Source organism: Heterocephalus glaber, unplaced genomic scaffold (assembly GCF_053883595.1).
Source record: "Heterocephalus glaber isolate CG9 unplaced genomic scaffold, H.glaber_assembly_v1.0 deba00001504, whole genome shotgun sequence".
NCBI lineage: Eukaryota > Metazoa > Chordata > Mammalia > Rodentia > Bathyergidae > Heterocephalus > Heterocephalus glaber.
The window spans coordinates 73,899,636-73,918,731 of record NW_028258324.1 but is presented as its reverse complement, the minus strand read 5'-3'; the positions used below and the strand labels follow the sequence as shown (position 1 = coordinate 73,918,731).

Genomic DNA, 19,096 nt, shown 5'->3' with positions numbered 1-19,096 from the left:
TTACTGGGGTTTAAGATTATTCTTCTTTGTTCAGAGGGAGAAGAAAACAGGTCAGTCTGGCTTTCCTTTAAGGAGCTGTTTTTAGAATGAAGACGTGATTATGACTTCTTTCAGGGTGAAGTTTGTTATTTTCATACTTACATAAATGAGAAGCGTTGGAAGGGTAGAGCCATTGCCCCACAGCCATACACAAATCAGGTGGGCAGTGGCAATCCTGGTGCAGAGCACAAAGGGAATCTTCAGGTAAAAAGCAAAAGCCAGCCTTAGTATCTGACTCAAATAATATTAGTATTTCAAAATATGCCCTCCACTTGCGTAGCAACCATTATTTTTGCAGTACCTGAAAGGGGAAAAAAATCTTAGGGCCTCGGTTACATTGTTACTACTACTTAGCGTTTATTTTTTTTCTTAGATCTACCACTTTTGGGCCTATCGATAGCAGAGTATATTCAAGTTATAGGCCAGGTGTGGTGATGCACATCTATTTGTAATACCAGCACTCCGGGAGGCTGATGCAGGAGGGTCACAAGTTTGAGCTCACCCTGGGCAATTTAGCAAGAACCTGCCTCAAAGTAAAAAGTAGCTCAGTGTGAAAGCCCTGAGTTCAATCGCCAGTACTAAAAAAGAAAAGTCATGACCTCATATATATATGAGAGTGGAGGATAGCTTCCCTCCTTCCCACCCCACACCAGATTATCACAGGCTCTGATGAATTCCCAGTAAACCAAGCATTTAATGCTGATTTGCATTCAAGTTGGCATGACTTCTCTACCTACCTATGCTAAAATATTCAGGTTCGAGATACTCTACACAGGCTGTCTTGGCCTTTCTTCCCCCTATTCCCTACCTCCATCCTGCCTCAGAATCCTGAGTAATTTGCTTGCTTCCTTGTGGATAAGAAACTACATATACTGGTGGAGAGAGGACTTGCCTTCGATTTCAAAGCACTACTAGTTATTAGGAATATTTAACAAATTAAATTCACACACACTTATTTTCAGTATCATTAAAGCTGTGACAATATTACCTGTCTCAAAGGATTCGTGTGAGTTCGCCGCCTGCTGCACAACCCCAAGGACCCGAGTTCGATCCCCGGTACCAAAAAAAAAGGATTCCTGTGAGGAACAATTGAAATTAACCATGTGCTAGAGACCCGCACATAAGTTTTTACAGTTTTGAATTTTCTTTCTTCCTTTTTTTTTTTTCCTGATATCTCAGCTGTTCTGGTTTGAAATTTAGCTTCATTCCACTTAAATGATCTGCAGTTACCAGTTACATACTGTTGAAAAGTGCGCCTGTGTTGGGGTGAAGATGGAAGAAATGCTGCTGGGTAATTTTTTGCAACCAGAAAGACTTTTTTTTTTGGTACCGAGGATCGAACTCGGGTCCCTGAGTTGCGAGGCAGGCGGCGAAACCACTGAGTTAAATCCCCGGCCCAAGACTTCTTTCAAGATCTGTTTCATTAGGGTATTCTCAACCAAGTAACAGAAAGCTGGCCTCCAGAACAACTGTGAGCAGCTACAGCAGGGACTCCCTCCTCCTCCTGGAAAAAGCAACAAACAATAGAGATGTGGCTTCCTAGAGAAGCCGGAATGACCGGCTGGGCGCAACCGGAAGCCGCCGTGTTCCGGGCTCGGCCGTCCTTCTGGCTCTCAGCTGCGCTGCTTCCGGTTCCGGTGTCATCTCCTAGCGTCCCGGCGCAGGGGTGGTGCCCCGGAGGCTGGAGCCGCAGGCTGAGGCCGTGGTGAGCGGGGTGGGGCCGGGGTCGGGGCTGCAGCAGTACCCGGGAGTGGCGCAGCGTGGGCGCCGAGAGGTACTGAGTACAGCACCTCGAGTCTGAGGGTGACCCGGAGTGGACCTCCAGATTCCCACCGCGGCTTCTGCTGTGGGGCGCAAAAACAGTGTGAGACTTCTCTAGGGGACGGTTTTGTTTTTAGGGATGGACCCGTTGTCAGCTTTTAATTTTGTAATATAACGGTATTTAAAAAGCAAACCGGGCATATTGCCGTCGCTGAAGAGAATACATTTTAATACAAGACTGTAAACTTAGAATGAATGTGGTCCTTTGCAACAAAAAAAGGGAGTGCCAGCCTGTCGGGCTGTCTGTGACCATTGCTCTTTTTTTATAGCTTGCCAGATTAAAGCTCTATCAGGGATTGTTTGGAAACTTTTTTTTTTTAGATAGCTGTTATCTGGGCTTCATAATTTTCTTCAATGGAATTATTTTGGAGGTTTGGAGTTTAGAATCCCCTCCCCTCACTTACCTAGTTGAGTGCGTGAATCACTTAGTTCTAAGCCTTTGAGTCTCTAACTTGTACCTCGTACACCTTTTGTAAGAAGCAAGCAGAGTCTACATTTAAGATTTGTCATTTCTGTCTGCAAATAATTGTGAATAGAATTCTGATAATTTATGTAGACAGTTAAAGTACTTTTTAAAAATTCCTTTACATCACCCCTAAGAGATCATCAAGAACTGTCACATATTTCTTAGTAGTTTTATCCCTCCTGCTGCCTTATTTAGAGCTTAATCATGTGTTCATTGCACACGTGACTAGCCTTCCTAATATCCAACTCTCCCTCTCCCATCATTCCTTCCTTATTGATTCCGCACTCCATTTAAGTCTCCCTTCACAATGCTCAGTGAAACGTCTTTCCAAACCTGGCACAACACCCAGAAACCGTAAAACAAAAGTTCACATGGCAAAAAACTTGGTAAGCACAGTCAGGCGACACATGTGACAAAGACATAGCAAATGGAAAAATTTGCAACTCCTATTGAAAGCAACATTTTGCTGTGATACAAAGTGTGTACAAAATAACAAGACCCACCATCCCAGGAGAAATATGACCATATGAAATATTTAACAAGATGACTTTTGGGGGGGTACTGGGGATCAAACTCGGTCCTTGTGCTTGCGCAGCTGGTGGCAAAACCACTGAGCTAAATCCCCGGCTCTTTTTTTTCTTAATATACTCATTTACTTGAGGTACAAGTTAAAAATTTGTTAGAAATAACAGACTTTGTGTCACATGCTCATAGACCCAGCACTCAGGAGGCTGAGGTGGGAGGATCTCTGGAGCCCAGGAGCCTTGAGACTATCCTGGGCAGTATGGCAGGACCCTGACTAAAGTAAAAAGGCACAAATCGAAGTCTTCTCTCCTGCATTGGTGTTATCGAGGAGATAGCCACTCCCCACAGTTCATGCTGACTGGAGTGTGGGTTGTGAAGTGGTTCCATCCCAATGAGGACTGCTTGGCAATATCAAAGTTATGAATGCATACTTTTTGACCCAGCAATTCCGCTTCGAGGAATGTCTCTATTTATACCTATTCACATGCAAATTGATGTATGCTCAAAGTCATTGATGATATTATTGGTAATTTAGGGTTAAAAATTACCTAAATATCTCAGTGCTGCTGTGCAAAATAAATTAAGGTGGATCCGTAACAATAGGGAAGAGCTATGTACTGACTGGAAAGATCTTTAGGGTACATTATTGAGAAAGGAAGGTGGAACTTCGTTGTTCATGATGTTCTACCATTTGTGAGAAAAGGGAAATGCAAAACAATATGTGTATATATTTGTATGTACGTAAATAGCTGGAAAGGTACATAAGAAACTAGTGGGGAGAGGGAAACTAAATAGTATGTGTTTTGTAATTCCAGACCTTGAAGGAAGTGAATATCTTACCTTTTTAAAAAAATAACAAGGGAAAATGTCAAGTAAAGGCTCTTTAACAGTTTTTTACAAGACATGATCACTTCCATGTTCTGCTTCTCAGCAACCTTTAGAATTTGACCTCTGCTTACCTCCCTGCTTTATTTCTACAGTCTTGCCTCCTAAGTTTACTTTCCTTCTTCTCTGGTTTGCAAATCCCATTTGTGTTTCTTGTCCTCTCCTGTCCCTCCCCATCCCCCCTCATGCTGGAGATTGAACCCAGGGCCTCATGCTAGCAAAATACTGCAAAGCCCATTTCTTTTTCTTTTTTTTTGGTACCAGGGATCCAACTCCAGACTTTGCGCTTGTGACACAGTGGGCGGCCCCTGCAAAGCCCATTTCTAACAGAGCTATGTGTAAGGTCACCCCCTTGCATTTGAAAAATAGTTGCTTTGGGAATGGTTTCCCTGATATCCATTGGCCTACTTATTTTTCCTTTAATGTTCACTCAGAATTTATCTTTCATGAGTCCTTTCTGTGTTTATATGTTCTCCTAGTAATTGTATTTACACATCATATTGAAATCGTGTTTGTATTTCTGCCTCTCCTGCTTGGTTATAACCAAGCTTTTTGAGCCTTTGTGTGTTAATGAAATTGATGAAAATACTTTCATCTGTTGCTGATGGTGATGTGAATGTTAGAACCTGGAAAGTTTATAACCTTTGGGCCAGGGATTTAGCTCAGTGGTTTCGCTGCCTGCTGCACAAGTGCGAGGACCTGAGTTCGATCCCCAGTACCAAAAAAAAAATTTATAACCTTTGACCCAACAGTTCTCATAGAAATTTATCTTGAAAAAATAATCAGAGATGGGCTAGGAATGTAGGTGAGTGGTAGGACGCTCACCTGTCATGCACTAGGCCTTAGGTTTGCTCCTCAGGGAGAGGGGGTAGTTAACCAGTTTTTCATCAAGGATAGTCATTGTGGCCCTATAATGGGAAAAAATTGGAAATAATCTAAGTGTCTTGCAACAGGGAACTACTTAATTATGACTGGATTCATACAGCTCTTAAAAATACTGAACAATGTTTAATATCATGTTCACCATGTAATATATGAGAAAGCAAGTTATAGAGTAGTACAGTCAGGTCTGATCTTGTATTCTAGATTTATGCATAGAAAAAGGACTGGAAGGACATAGCCCAAAACAGTAGCAACACTTATTTTCTGGTTTGTGCATGTTTTTCAGTTTTACCAGTTACCTGTTTTGTATCAGAAATGTAAGTGTATTTCAAATGATCAGATGATTTCTAAAGAGCAGCAAGCCTTATTCAAAGTAATACAAAGGTGTGTTATGTACAGGTACCAACTTCCCATGATGAATGTAATCCTTACGTACTATAAACATGTACTAATAAAAATTAAAATAATTTTTAAATGAAAAATGGAAAAAAATTTAAAATTACAAAAACAAAGTAATACAAGTATTTTGATTAACAGTGGAAATAATTTTCAAGAATTAAAAATAGATACAGCATGTAAATAGGGAAGGGGGGAGGGGGTGAAGACCATACAGGTAGTGGGGAAAAAGATGAGAACCAAGATACATCATGTAAAGGTACAAGCACCCAATGATAAATGTAAATGTATTGTTTACCTAAAATGTACCAATAAAAGAATTTAAGGAAAAAAAAAAACAACTAGATACAGCAAAGTTACACAGAACTTAAATCAGTCATTCTTTGCTAATTGTTAGAATTTTTCCCATGTATATCCAGATTAAGATCATGATTATTTGTTGACTCTGCTGAGTGTAGGAAACCAAGCTAGTTACAGAAAGACCACTAACACTGGAGTCCATGTGTCAGGCACTATTCAGAAGCTCGGAATGGGGTGGAGGTACAGCTCAGTGGTGGGCACTTGCCTAGCACATCACCCTGGGTTCAGTTCCAGGTCTGCAGAAAAACCAAAATCTAATAAAACCCACCTTGAAATATGTTTAGAGCCAGGTGTAGTGGCACATCCCTGTAATCGCAGCACTCTAGGAGACTAAGGCAGGAGAATTGCAAGTTTGGGCCCAGCCTAGGCACTTAGTGACTTAGTGAGACCCTGTCTCCAAAAATTTTAAAAAATAAAAAAGGGTGGGGATGTAACTCTTTGCAAAGGCTGAGTTCAGTCCTCAGTAACACACACAAAAGAAAAGAGATATGTTTAGATGTCATATTCTCACAACTGTATAAGGTAGGAACGCTGTTATTCCTATTTTACAAATTAAGAAACGGAGGCTTAGAAGTGAAATAACTTGTTGAGCCTCAGAAGTATCTAGAAGGGCCACATTCGTGGTAAAGAGTTTTTTGTAGTTTGAATGGAAGGATGGGAAGGATCCTTTGAATAAAGACCAGAGCATTTCCATATTGCTGGTTTCAGCAATGTCTGTCCTCAGGGCCCTAGCTGGGCATTTCTGCCAGAGGAAGCAGACGCAGGAGCCCTGAACCCTGGGTTCAGGGAAATTCTTTTTACTACTAGGAGCTGCCTGGGGAAAGCTTGATTACTTCTCTGGTTAACTTTAACAATGATTTCTTAAGGTCTGAGAGATGACATTCTCCAAACTTTAAGGAAGAAGTCAAGCAAACATTAAGGGAACCCGGAGAGGAAACTTTCCTAAAAGACAGCAATGACAAGAGAGAACTGGGCCCACAATGCTTTGCCACAAGAGGGGCTTGTGAAGGGGAAGGATGATACCTGGAAGTGGGGACCTGGTTACCCCGGCAGCAGCTCCTCCATGTGGGAGACATCACACATGCAATTCAGACAGCTGCGATACCACGAGACCTCAGGACCCCAGGAGGCCCTAAGCCGTCTCCGGGAGCTCTGTCGCCGGTGGCTGAGGCCAGAGGCACGCACCAAGGCCCAGATCCTGGAGCTGCTGGTGCTGGAGCAGTTCCTGAGCATCCTTCCAGGGGAGCTCCAGACCTGGGTGCAGCTCCATCAGCCTGGGAGTAGTGAGGAGGCCGTGGCCTTGATAGAGGAGCTGCAGAAGTACCTGGATGGACCAGCACTAAAGGTGAGAAGGGCTGGCTTGGGGGTGAATGGAGGGAAGGAAAGAATTGAGGGCCATTGGTGGGTTTTCCTGGGATTTTCAGTAATAATTAATGGCACATGAGTAACCTAGTGCTAATTAAAGCAGGTTGAGAAGCTGTTCAGAACACAGAATATATTAGCAGAGAGGTAGATTTAGGATGAGGTCTTTGGGTCCAACTCAGAACCAACACATAACCATTGATTCCATTTTGTCCCCCTGGGGGACTCTTGATAATGGTTAAGTTTGTTCAGTGCCTTGTGGAGGGTAGTGTGTATAAGCATTGCCTTGGACGGAACCTTGTGGGTTGTCTCTGGAAGGCCATTTGAAATACTCATAGGAGACCGGAGTGTGGAAAGCAATGGCATAGCAAGAACGAAGCTTTCTAGGTCTATTTTGACCTCCTTTGTGTGCCCCTGCTGGGATTCAGCCAGACCAGGGGTTTAGGTTGAGATATTTGCTTCTGATAAGACTTTATATCCTTGACCTTTAGGTTGGAACCTGTGGGTATGAGATCTCTTTCTGTAAATCTGTGGCCTGCTAGAGACATTTCTGTGTAAGAGGTCTGAATCATAACTCAGATGTCAGTGGCATCAAGAATGGGTTTCTTTTGGGTGTGGTGGCGCACACCTGTAATCCCAGCACTTGGTAAACTAAGGCAGGAGGATCTCAGAGAGTTTGAGGCCAGCCTGGGCTACATAGTGAATTCCAGACCAGCCTGAACTGCATAGCAAGACCCTGTCTCAAAAGAAAAAAAAAAAAGAAGAATGGGCTTGTTTGTTTTAACAAAAATGAAGAAAAAAGAATGAAGAATATTAGAGCTGTCTGTCTCATTACTGGTCACTTACACATCCTCTTCATTTGAGAGAAAAGAAAACTGAAGCAGAAAAACTCGGTGGATTGCCACAGGCTGCATATGTAGCTAGCAGAAAAACCAAGTGTCTAGGCACTCACTGCAGTGTTACTTGTGTTGGAGCAGGAAGGTCTAGGCAAAGGGTAAAAGAGTAAATAAGTAGAAGAGGTGGGATTGAACCCAAATCTGATGTAAAACTAGGTCTGAAGCTAAATCCATGCTCTCAGTTCCTGCTTGATGCTTCCATCCCCTCCCAAACCCACACACAGGCTGGCTTCTGTTGTCTTCCTGTGCAACCTCCTCCAGAGAGGCCACAGTGCCAGGAAAACAGCTGGAGGACAGTTCTTTTGTTCCTTGCAAAGCTTTGCTGCTCTTTTGTGGCTCCACGTTCAAGGTGGGTCTCTCTGACCTCTCAGTTCTTGACTGACGACAGAAAGAGTTCCGTGGTGGTTAGCTGAGCCCATTTTCTGAAGGAACAAGAAGAGCCAACTTCGTGTATTTTGGCTTGTCCCCAGGTTCCGGTCCTTGTCCACAACCAGGACACTGTCCAGGAGGGGTCCAGTGCTCCAGGAGCAGCACTTCCTCCTGCACCTCCCAGCAGCCACTTAGCAGCCGAAATCCATCTGAACCCTCTTCCTGACTCAGGGGTCTTCAACCTCCAGGATCCTCCTCATGGTACTTCCTTTTCCAGACCCCTCCTCTGGCTCCTCCACGTAAGCAGGACAGTGCTTCCTCTCCTGCCCCATGTAGGCATCCTTTACAGTCCCAGTCTCTTACTATACCTGCTATTGGGCCTCCTGTCCCTTCCTAGTGCCTCTGACTCTGCATCTGTTCTTATTGCTACCCTTGGGTTATTCCAGCCCTGCCCACAGGAGTCACTCAGAAAAGGTTTGTAGTCCTATTATAGCCATCATTGCCTTGGCCTGGGAGTTCTGGGTTATTCTGAGACCCTGATTTGTAGAAGGTATTGGACTTGGGCAGTCAATAAGCATAGCAGGAATCTCACACAAAGTTGGTCTCCTTCTTCAGATTCTCCTGCCCCTGAAGCATCTACCCTTTCCCAGGAAGAGAACCCCCGAAATCAGTTAATGGCACTTATGCTCCTGACCGCCCAGCCGCAGGTAAGTCTGACATTCTCCTTCCCTCCTGTCCACACTTCCAAATTGCTGCTGAAGTGCCCTCTCTGTTCCTGGTACTGGGGCGCCCTGTCAGTCCCCATCGCTAAATCAAGGTCCAACTATTGGAAGACAGACTTTACACGGGGTCTCCTTGATATCTGCATCCCACCTCATGGCTTCACAATGTATTCTGTCCCCAGAAGCAAAAGAACCCTATTTGTAGGGGAGCTCTTGGGCATCTGTAATCTCACACATGCCTGTTATTTCAGGAGTTGGTAATGTTTGAGGAGGTATCGGTATGCTTCACCTCAGAGGAATGGGCATGTCTGGGCCCAATCCAGAGGGCCTTGTACTGGGATGTGATGCTGGAGAATTATGGAAATGTCACCTCCCTAGGTAAGGACTCTCTTTTTTCCCCACAATTCTTACCTTCAGTTCATCAGCCTTTTTTTTTTTTTAATTTAATAAAATAGTTTGCTTATTTTGGAAAACAAAATATTGCAAAGAAGCAAACCCACTTTAATTCCACTGTTCACAAACAACTGCTGTCAACATTTTGATGCATTCTTCTCTGGTTTTTTCTATGTTTGACAGTTTTTGAACATTGTTCAAATGTGTGCAAGTGTGTGTATCTATACAGTTTTATAGACTTCATGTTTTTCTCACTGGTATTACAAACTCTTTGGAAGTATTATCTATATTAGCTACATAAGTTGTACCATAAGTTAGCCATTTCTTTATTTTATTTTATTTATTTATTAGCCATTTCCTTATTTTAGATAATTGCTATTATAATCATCAACCCCTGTGCCTAGAACGTTTATTTCTCATTATTTTTAAAAAAATACTGCGTCTAAATGTTTAAATTGCTGAAAGACTTTTGCTTCAGCTGGGCATGGTAGTGCATGCCTGTAATCCTAGCTACTCTGGAAACTGAAGCAGAAGGATTGAAAGTCCAAGCCCAGTCTGGTTAACTTACTAAGACCCTTTCACAAAATAAAATTTTAATTAATTAATTGGGGGGGGCGGCTACTGGGGATCAAACTCACAACCTTGCGCTTGTGAGGCAGGCACAGTACCACTGAGCTAAATCCCCAGCCCAACAAAATAAGATTTTTAAAGGGGCTGGGGTGGTAGCTTAGCCTTCCTTGGACTCACTCCCCAGTACCACCACACACAAAAAAACCCCGGAAACAAAAACAAAGCAAACAAAACCAGAAGCCTTTCCTTCATACTGCCACATTACTTTCCATAGTGACCCCTGTCTTCTCTGCCCTTACCAACAATTCCTTTTTCTCTGTCCTGGTTTGTACTTGCTACTTAGTTCCTTTTCTCTGTTTTTATCAGTGTTCCTTTTGCTCTGCCCTAATTTGTTCTTAGTAATCTCATTCTTTGAAATACAATTTTTAAAGTTACAATATCTATTCTGAAATGGACTTTGATTAGTAATAAAGAGTATTTAAATTTTTATCTAGCAAAGTACAGTGGTACTTGGGTATAGTGCTCACGACTTGTGAGGCTGGGCCAAGAGGATCTCTTGAGCTAAGGCACTTGAGACAATTTAGTGAGACCTTGTCTCAAAATAACAAAAAGGGCTGGGGCTGTAGTTCATTGGTAAAGAATCCCTATGATTGATCCCCAGTATAAAAAAATAAATTGTATACCATTCCTTTTTTTATGTAATGCTTTTTCTTTGTATTTCAAGCTTGTTTTAAAATAGCATTGTTCTAGATCTTACGTATTTCTGCTAACATTTATTCTTTGGAATTAGTCTGCTCTGATGTTTTCTAATTCACATACATGAAAATACTGATCTTTTTTTCTTTTCTTTTTTTTTTTCTGGTACTGGGGATTGAACTCGGACCTTGCACTTGTGAGGCAGGTGGCGGAACCACTGAGCTAAATCCCCGACCTTTTTTTTCATATTGAGTCTGTACCCAGCAGCCTTATTTTTTTGTCCAGAGTAAATTACACCGTATACTTTCCCACTTGTGAAAATATGTTTAATATCTCAGCAGTGGTGGTGGTGAATCAGACAGTCTGTAGGTCTTAGACTTTAACATCTATTACCAAAACGTTTTCTACCCATGATCCGCCAATTACACTCCCACAAAAAGGCACAAGGTGGCTCATTTCCCCTAAGTGTGCTCTTTACTTGGTCATATTTCAGTTAAATCTTTGTAGGTAAATGGAGAATATGAGCTTTTGTTTATTTCATTTTTTTATTATTAATGTATTTGAATTCTCTTAATAAGTTTACTGGGAATTTTACTCCTATACACTCCCTTCCTACACTTTTTTATATGTTATAACTGCTAATCCTTTGTAAAGTTTTATGTGTTTTTTCCCATTGTTTGTCTTTCAGCATTGTAAATTATTTTTAAGCCTTTGAAAATTATTTCTTTATTTTTCTTTTTAAATTTCGTGACAAGGTCTCACTAAATTCCCCAGGATGGTCTTGAACTTGCAATCTTCTGCCTTACCTTCCCAAGTAGCTAGGATTACTGGCATGTGCCACCATGCCCAGCAGAAAATCTTTTATATAATCAAACTTCAGTGTTCTCCTTATGGTCTTTGTGGTCTTTTTTCCCCATAAAATTATTTTTTTTTATCTACCCAAAAGTACTTGTATTGTTTCCTAAAAGTACTTTCATTGTTTCATTTTGACATTCAACTTTTAATTTATCTTGACATTTATCAGTTTACCATGATACATAGAATGATGTAGGAATATTACTTTGTTAATCCAAGTGGCTTCCAGGAATTTCAGTGCTATTTCCTTAATAATCCATCTTTCCTGAGAATTTTTAATTACTTTTTATGGGACAGTTGGCTAATTTGATGAAAAACTTTTACCATGATGCCATACTATATAATGTACACCAAAATAAATTCCAGATAAGTCTGAGAGTTAAACTAAGAAAACATAATAAGAAAATGGGCTAGCAATATAGCTCAGTGGTGTAGCCTGTGCCTGGCATGCCTGAGTCCCTGAGTTCGATCCCCACCACAAAAAAAGAAAGGAAGAAGGGAAGGAAATAAATGGAATTCCTAGTTTATTCTAGCTCCTTGAGCAAAGTTTGTGCCAAATTTAATGAATAAAATACACTGTAACTCCAAAGTTAATGGGACTCTGAAAAAGCAGATGCTTATGCCCTTTGACCTAGTAATACTGATTTCAAGAGGATACTTTAAGGAAATGGTTTGGAAAGAGGGAAAATAAGCAGTGTATCTAATGATAGTCTTGGATATCTATTTATAAAGGTTGAACGTTGATCACACACATATTCCCCAAGACAAAGTTCTAATGAGACCTTGGTGTTTTGGCCTGGTATAGTGTTTTGATTGAATTCAGGACCTTGGACTTGTGAGGCAGGCGCCAGAACCACTGAGCTAAATCCCTGGCCCTTGCCTACATTTAAAATAGAATTATTGGGCTGGGGATTTAACTCAGTGGTTCTGCCACCTGCCTCGAAGGCGCAAGGTCCCAAATTCAATCCCCGGTACCAAAAAAAAAAGTAAAATAGAATTATTTGTCTTTCTCATTATTTAATTACAGGAGTTATCTATATATTCTAGATGTAACTCCCTTAACATGTACATGACTTACAAGTATTTTTCTCCCATTCTTTTTTGTCTTTTCCTATTCCTGATGTTATCTTCTGAAGGACAAAAGTTAGTGATAAATTCAAATCCATTTTTTCTTTTGTGGCTTTTACATTTAGTGTAATATCTAAGAAATTATTACTGGCCCAGAGTCATAAAGATTCCCTTGTGTGTTTTCTTCTGAGTTTTAGCTCTCTTACATTTAGGTCTTTGAGTTAATTTTTGTATATGGTGTGAGGTAAGGCTCCAACTTCCTTGCTCAGTACATAACCCTTCAGTTACCCTAGCACCATTTGTTCCCCCTGTGAATTGTTTTCATGCCTTTTTGAGAGCCATGTGATCATAAATGTGAAGGTTTATTTCTGAACTTGTAATTCTAGTTGTTTGCTCTGTATGTCTACCCTTACTGTCATTACCACCCTCTTATTACTGTAGCTTCATAGTACATTTGGAAATCAGCAAATATGGGTCCTCCAACGATGAGTTCCTTGGTTTTGGTTTTTCACTATTACTGTAGCTACTGTAGGTCTCTTGAGTTTCCATATGAATTTTGAAATTAGCTAGTTAATTTCTGTGAAGAAGTGAGCTGGGATTTTTTTTTTTTTGGTACCGGGGATCGAACTCTGGTCCTTGGCTTGCAAGGCAGGCTGTGGAACCACTGAGCTAAATCCCCAGCCCCCATTTTAATAATATAAAGTCTGTCAATCTATGAACATGGGGTTTCTTACAACTTATTTTAGTTTTCAGTTATTCTTAATGTTATTTTATTGTTTTTAGTACATAACTTTTGAACTGTTGTTAAGTTTACTCCTAACTTTTTATTCTTTTTATTATATTATGACTATTTTCTGAATTGCATTTTTGGATGGTTTACCATTGTTATAGTGTATAGAAATTCCACTGATTTTTTTTTTTTTTTTTTGGACCGGGGATCGAACTTGGGACCTTGAGCTTGCGAGGCAGGCGGCAGAACCACTGAGCTAAATCCCTGGCCTGATTTTTGTATATTGATCTTGTGTCTGTAGCCTTGTTGAACTTATTTATTAGTTCTAACAGTTTTTTAGTGGATTCCTTAGAATTTTCCATAAAAATAAAAACTTGTCATAAAAACTTGTCATCTACAAATAGTTATCTCTATGATAGTTTTAGTTCTTCCTTTCCAATGTGGATGCTTTTATTTCCTTCTCTTGGTTAATTGTGCTGGCTAGAACTATAGTGCATGTTAAACAGAAGTGGTTACAGTAGGCAGCCTTAGTCCTGCTCTTAAAGGAACGAACCTATTCCATCTTTCACCATTGTTTTTTAAATGTATCCAGTTGAGGAAATTCCCTTCTATTCCTAATTTGTTGACTGTTTTTATCATGAAACAGTGTTGGATGTTGCTAAATGCTTTTTGTGAAAGCATTTACATTGAGAAAATCATGTGGTTTTGGTTCTTCCTTCTGTTGACATGTTTTATTACATTAATTGATTTTCAAGTGTTACACCAACATTGCTTTCCTCCAGTAAATCTTACTTTGTCATAATGCACAATTCTTTTTATGTATTGCCGGATTTGGGTAGCTAATATTTTGTTAAGGAGTTTTACAGCTGCATTCCTAAGATATATTTGTAGTTTTCTTTTTAGGCAATGGATTTGTCTGGTTTTGTTATCTGGGTAATAGTAGCCTTAGAATGAGTTGGGAAATATTTCTGCTTCTTCTGTTTATGAAGAAATTGTACAAATTCTTTTAATGTTTGGTACAGTTTGCCAATGAAGCAAATTAGGCCTGGGCTTCTCTTTGTGGATAATTTTTTTTCTTAACCATTTTAGTTTCTTTACTTGTTGTAGACCTAGTCAGATTTTTCTATTTCTTCTTGAGTCAATGTTAGTAGCTGTGGCTTTCTAGAAACTTACCATGTCCTTTAAGTTATCTAATCTCTTGCCACAGAATCACTCACAGATCAGTGCCAATGTGTAGGGAGTGACTTTATGTCTTAATTTTTAAGAGTGTAAGTACAGGGCGTGTTGTAAGTTGCAGAGAGGTAAAGAGAAATCTGAGAAGAAAAAGGACATGGGTTGTAATAGGCAACAAGAAACACGACAGGTTTGGGCAGCTGCCTGTAGTTCACCATGCTAGAATCTGGAGGTGTTAGAGACACTGAGAAGACTTAATCCCAGATAACAGTTAGACAGTGGGTGAAGCATCTCGTGGACAACTGGTCAATTGTGCTTTGCCCTGTAAGCAATGAAAAATTACATGTTTTGAGCACGTGAGTCACATCATCAAATGTACTTTTTGGAAAGATCATTGACAATAACACATGGAGGGGGCACATGAAGGGTGAAGGGAATTTGAGGTAAGGAAACCATTTTCTTATAGGTTTCAGAGATTGTTGAGAGTAATGAGCTGTCTGACATCTTTTAACCAAGTGCCCTAAAATTTAATAGCTCCATAGGTAGTCTGACTCATACACTAAAACATCACATTGCTTAACTGGCTAAGTAGCTACTGACAAAAGAATTGCTAATTTCTTAACCATTTCCACTTTGACATAGCCACTTATAACACTGTTACTTCCTTAAAGCTTGCTTCATTATATATTAAAAAAAGAAAAAAAGAAAAGAGCCTCCTTTCCACCAGTGATGTAATCGTGATGTAATCACTGTGGACAAGGACACTGAGGGAGCAGTAATGGGTAGTCCTTTGGCCCAGTGGTTGGGTAGTGTGATTGGCAGCAGGGCCTAAGGCTGTGCCTGAGGCTCATAGTTGAGGAACAAGGGCCTGACCTAAGAATGTTTGCAGCTCTGTTTCTTATTTACTGGGTGTTTCCCATACTCATTGTTCTCATAAACTTACATAAGCTTATAATGAAATAAAATAGTTATACCTATATGTTTTGTCACTAAGTAAAAGAAAAATATTATTTTCATTAAAAAATATTTTCAGGGCCGGTGATTTAGTTCAGTGGTTTCTCTGCCTGCTCCACAAGCACAAGGAGCCGAGTTCAATCCCCGGTACCAAAATACAAACAAACAAACAAAAGTAACCTTTCAGGGAAGGGGGAGAGGGAGGGATGTGAAAAAAAAAGTGCACTTCCAAGCCAGGTGTAGCAGTGCAGGCCTGTGATCCTGGGATTCTGGGAGGCTAAGGCAAAAAAGAATTGCGAGCTTAAGCCTGGCCAAGCAAAATTAAAAAAAAAAATTTTTTAAATGGCTGTGTGAAGGCCCTGGGTTCAGTCATCAGTACAACCCCCCCAAAAAAGAAAAAAGTAAACTTCTAAGATGTTTTCCTAAAAATAATTTCACATTTAAAAAATGTTTTAAAATGTTAGAGTAACAAGAGACCTTGACGATTAACTATTTCAGCCTTATCATTTTCAGATGTTTTCATGTCTTTTTTAAAAAATTGTCTATATTTTTTCCTTTCCATTCTGTATTTCTTTATATCTAATAAGAAAGTCCAACAGAGATATGATCTTTTTATGAAATTAACTTAATATTTCTGTAATTTAAAAAAGAATAGGTGGAGTCACAATGTGAATTCTAAGAATTACATTGCTTTTTGATGGATTTTTTTCTGTAGGTTAATTGTTTTCAACGAATTAAGAGTATTCATGTGCTTGACTTTTCAAATATTAAAAATTGCCTTTCATAGTGCTTAAGTTATAGTTCTCCTACTTTAAAGTTCTCATCTTTCTAACATGAAGAAAATAAAAAAACAATTCTTTCTAAGCCAAATAGTTCTACCTAAAGCCGAACAACCAAATAAACAAAAATAGTTCTTCCTGTTCTATCTAGGTTCTTGACCTAAGTTCTGAACCATCTATATCAGATCTCATGTCCTTGGATTAATTCTTATTGCATCTCTTTCCTCAACATTAGTATTTTTTCATTTGTTACCTGAACACTGAGAGTTTAGAAGTGTCAGAGAGCTGTATGTTAGTTCATTTACAATATGTCAGTGTTGCTTTGTACCTTTAATGAAAAGCTGCTTCTTTTTGTGTGCTATAAAAGTATTGTCTTTCTACTAAGAACTGGAGATGTAGCTCAGTGGTAGAGCAATTGTGTAGCATGTGCAAGGCTCTGGGTTACATTCCCAGCACCACAAAAAAAATTTTAATCTGTGCACTAGTAACATTTTTTTTTGGTACCGGGGATCAACATAGGACCTTGTGCTTGCAAGGCAGGTGCAGTGTCACTGAGCTAAATCCCTGGCCCCCTTCTAGCATGTTTTTATTTTTTAATTTTTTTTTCTAGCATGTTTTTAAACCAGTTAAAGATCTGATTCTCTCAAACAAAAACATGATAACATTTGTATTTTTAATTCCTTTTACCAGAATGGGAGACAATGATGGAGAATGAGGAGGTGACACCAAAGCTGAGTATTTCTCAAAGAGCTGACTCTCAGAGAGAAACATCAAAAAGACTTCAAGAAGGTGTTCTCCAGGTCCTTGACTTTGAAGAAGAGTGTGAATGGCAAGTTTTGTCAGATCAGTTGGGAAATGAAACCCGGGAAAGAGTAGATACAGTGAAGAAAGTTTCCATTTGTGAAGAAGACAAGAAGAAAAGGACTCTACCAGAAAAACATGGCCAGAAGAGGAAGGAATTTGGAGAAAGCTTAACTTTAGGTTCAGCTATTTCTGAAAGCTTAATTGGTACTGACGGAAAGAAGTTTTATAAATGTGATATATGTTTTAAACATTTTAATAAAATCTCCCAACTTTTAAACCATCAGAGAATCCACACTGGTGAGAAACCTTATACTTGTAAGGAATGTGGAAAAGGCTTTATTCAGCGCTCAAGCCTTCGAATGCACTTGCGGAACCATTCTGGAGAGAAACCTTACAAATGTAATGAATGTGGGAAAGCATTCTCTCAGAGTGCTTACCTCCTGAACCATCAGAGGATCCATACTGGAGAGAAGCCTTACAAATGTAAGGAGTGTGGGAAGGGCTTCTATAGGCACTCAGGTCTGATTGCACATCTGCGCCGCCACTCAGGGGACAGACCTTTTAAATGTAATGAGTGTGGGAAGGTTTTCTCCCAAAATGGTTACCTTGTTGACCATCAGAGGCTCCACAGAGGGGAAGAGCCTTACAAATGCAACAAGTGCCAGAAAGCTTTCATTCTGAAGAAGAGCCTCATTCTGCACCAGAGAATCCACTCTGGGGAGAAACCTTATAAATGTGATGAATGTGGGAAAACCTTTGCTCAGACCACCTACCTTGTTGACCATCAGCGACTCCACAGTTCAGAGAACCCTTACAAATGTAAAGAGTGTGGCAAAGTCTTCATTCGAAGTAAAAGCCTCCTCTTGCACCAGCGAGTCCACACAGAAAAGAAGACCTTTGGTTGTAAAAAATGTGGAAAGATTTTCAGTACTAAAACAAACCTCATTGACCACAAGAGGATGCATGGCCGAGAGAAGCCCTACAAGTGCACTGAGTGTGGGAAAGCCTTCACACAGAGCGCTTACCTCTTTGACCACCAGAGGCTGCACAATGGAGAGAAACCCTATGAGTGTAATGAGTGTGGGAAAATTTTCATTCTAAAGAAGAGCCTCATTTTACATCAGAGGTTCCACACTGGAGAGAACCTCTATGAATGTAAAGACTGTGGCAAGGTCTTTGGTTCTAACAGAAACCTCATTGACCATGAGAGACTCCACAATGGGGAAAAGCCATATGAATGCCGGGAGTGTGGGAAAACCTTTATCATGAGCAAAAGTTTCATGGTCCATCAGAAACTCCACACCCAGGAGAAAGCATACAAATGTGAAGATTGTGGGAAGGCTTTCAGTTACAATTCAAGCCTTCTTGTACACCGGAGAATCCACACTGGAGAAAAGCCCTTTGAATGTAGTGAGTGTGGGCGAGCATTCAGCTCGAACAGAAACCTCATTGAACATAAGAGAATCCACAGTGGGGAGAAGCCCTATGAGTGTAATGAGTGTGGCAAATGCTTCATTCTGAAGAAAAGCCTCATTGGACATCAAAGGATTCACACACGGGAAAAATCTTACAAATGCAATGACTGTGGGAAAATCTTCAGTTACCGCTCAAACCTGATAGCTCACCAGAGGATCCACACTGGTGAGAAGCCCTATGCATGTAATGAGTGTGGGAAAGGCTTTACCTACAACAGAAACCTTACTGAACATCAAAGAATTCATAGTGGGGAAAAAACCTACGAATGCCATATATGTAGGAAAGTTCTTACCTCTAGTCGAAACCTTATGGTACATCAAAGAATCCACACTGGTGAGAAACCTTATAAATGTACTGAGTGCGGAAAAGACTTTAGTCAGAATAAAAATCTTTTGGTACATCAAAGAATGCACACTGGGGAAAAACCTTATGAGTGTGAGAAGTGTAGGAAATCCTTTACTTCTAAGAGGAATTTGGTCGGCCACCAAAGAATCCACACAGGGGAAAAACCCTATGGGTGTAATGATTGTAGTAAAGTTTTTAGGCAAAGAAAAAACCTTACTGTACATCAGAAAGTTCATACAGATGAAAAACCCTGTGAATGTGTTGAGTCTGGAAAAGAATTCTCTCAGACATCAAACCTTCATCTTTAACAAAAAATTCATTTGCAGGAGGAATTCTCCTGGCTACAAAATACCAGTGAGTCCAAGATAGAGGGTCAGAAAATTTAGTGGAGGGCTGGGGACATGGCTTAGTGTTAGAGCACTTGCCTAGCATCTGCAAGTCCCTGGGTTCAAGCCCCAGCACCATAGAAAAGGAAAACAGTGTAGTATCATGTAGAATGCAGTGGACTCCTTCAAGTAACTATTGGAGGA

At 40.3% G+C, this 19,096-nt stretch overlaps 1 protein-coding gene across 3 annotated transcripts; it reads left to right on the top strand.

Moving 5' to 3' along the window:
• The first annotated feature begins 1,655 nt into the window (after positions 1-1,655).
• Znf197 (zinc finger protein 197) lies at positions 1,656-18,874 on the top strand. 3 transcript variants are annotated; one of them, XM_013072775.3, is made up of 6 exons: positions 1,656-1,744; positions 6,241-6,719; positions 8,103-8,262; positions 8,617-8,708; positions 8,975-9,101; positions 16,632-18,874. In XM_013072775.3, exons 2-6 carry the CDS (start codon positions 6,330-6,332, stop codon positions 18,872-18,874), a joined length of 3,012 nt encoding a protein of 1,003 aa, XP_012928229.2. In that variant the 5' UTR covers positions 1,656-1,744; positions 6,241-6,329. The 3 variants fall into 3 exon arrangements, with proteins under 3 accessions (XP_012928229.2, XP_087043236.1, XP_087043235.1); XM_087187110.1 differs by lacking the exons at positions 8,103-8,262; positions 16,632-18,874 and having other exon boundaries at positions 8,975-9,012; XM_087187109.1 differs by lacking the exons at positions 8,975-9,101; positions 16,632-18,874 and having other exon boundaries at positions 8,103-8,300.
• Positions 18,875-19,096: the final 222 nt, after the last annotated feature.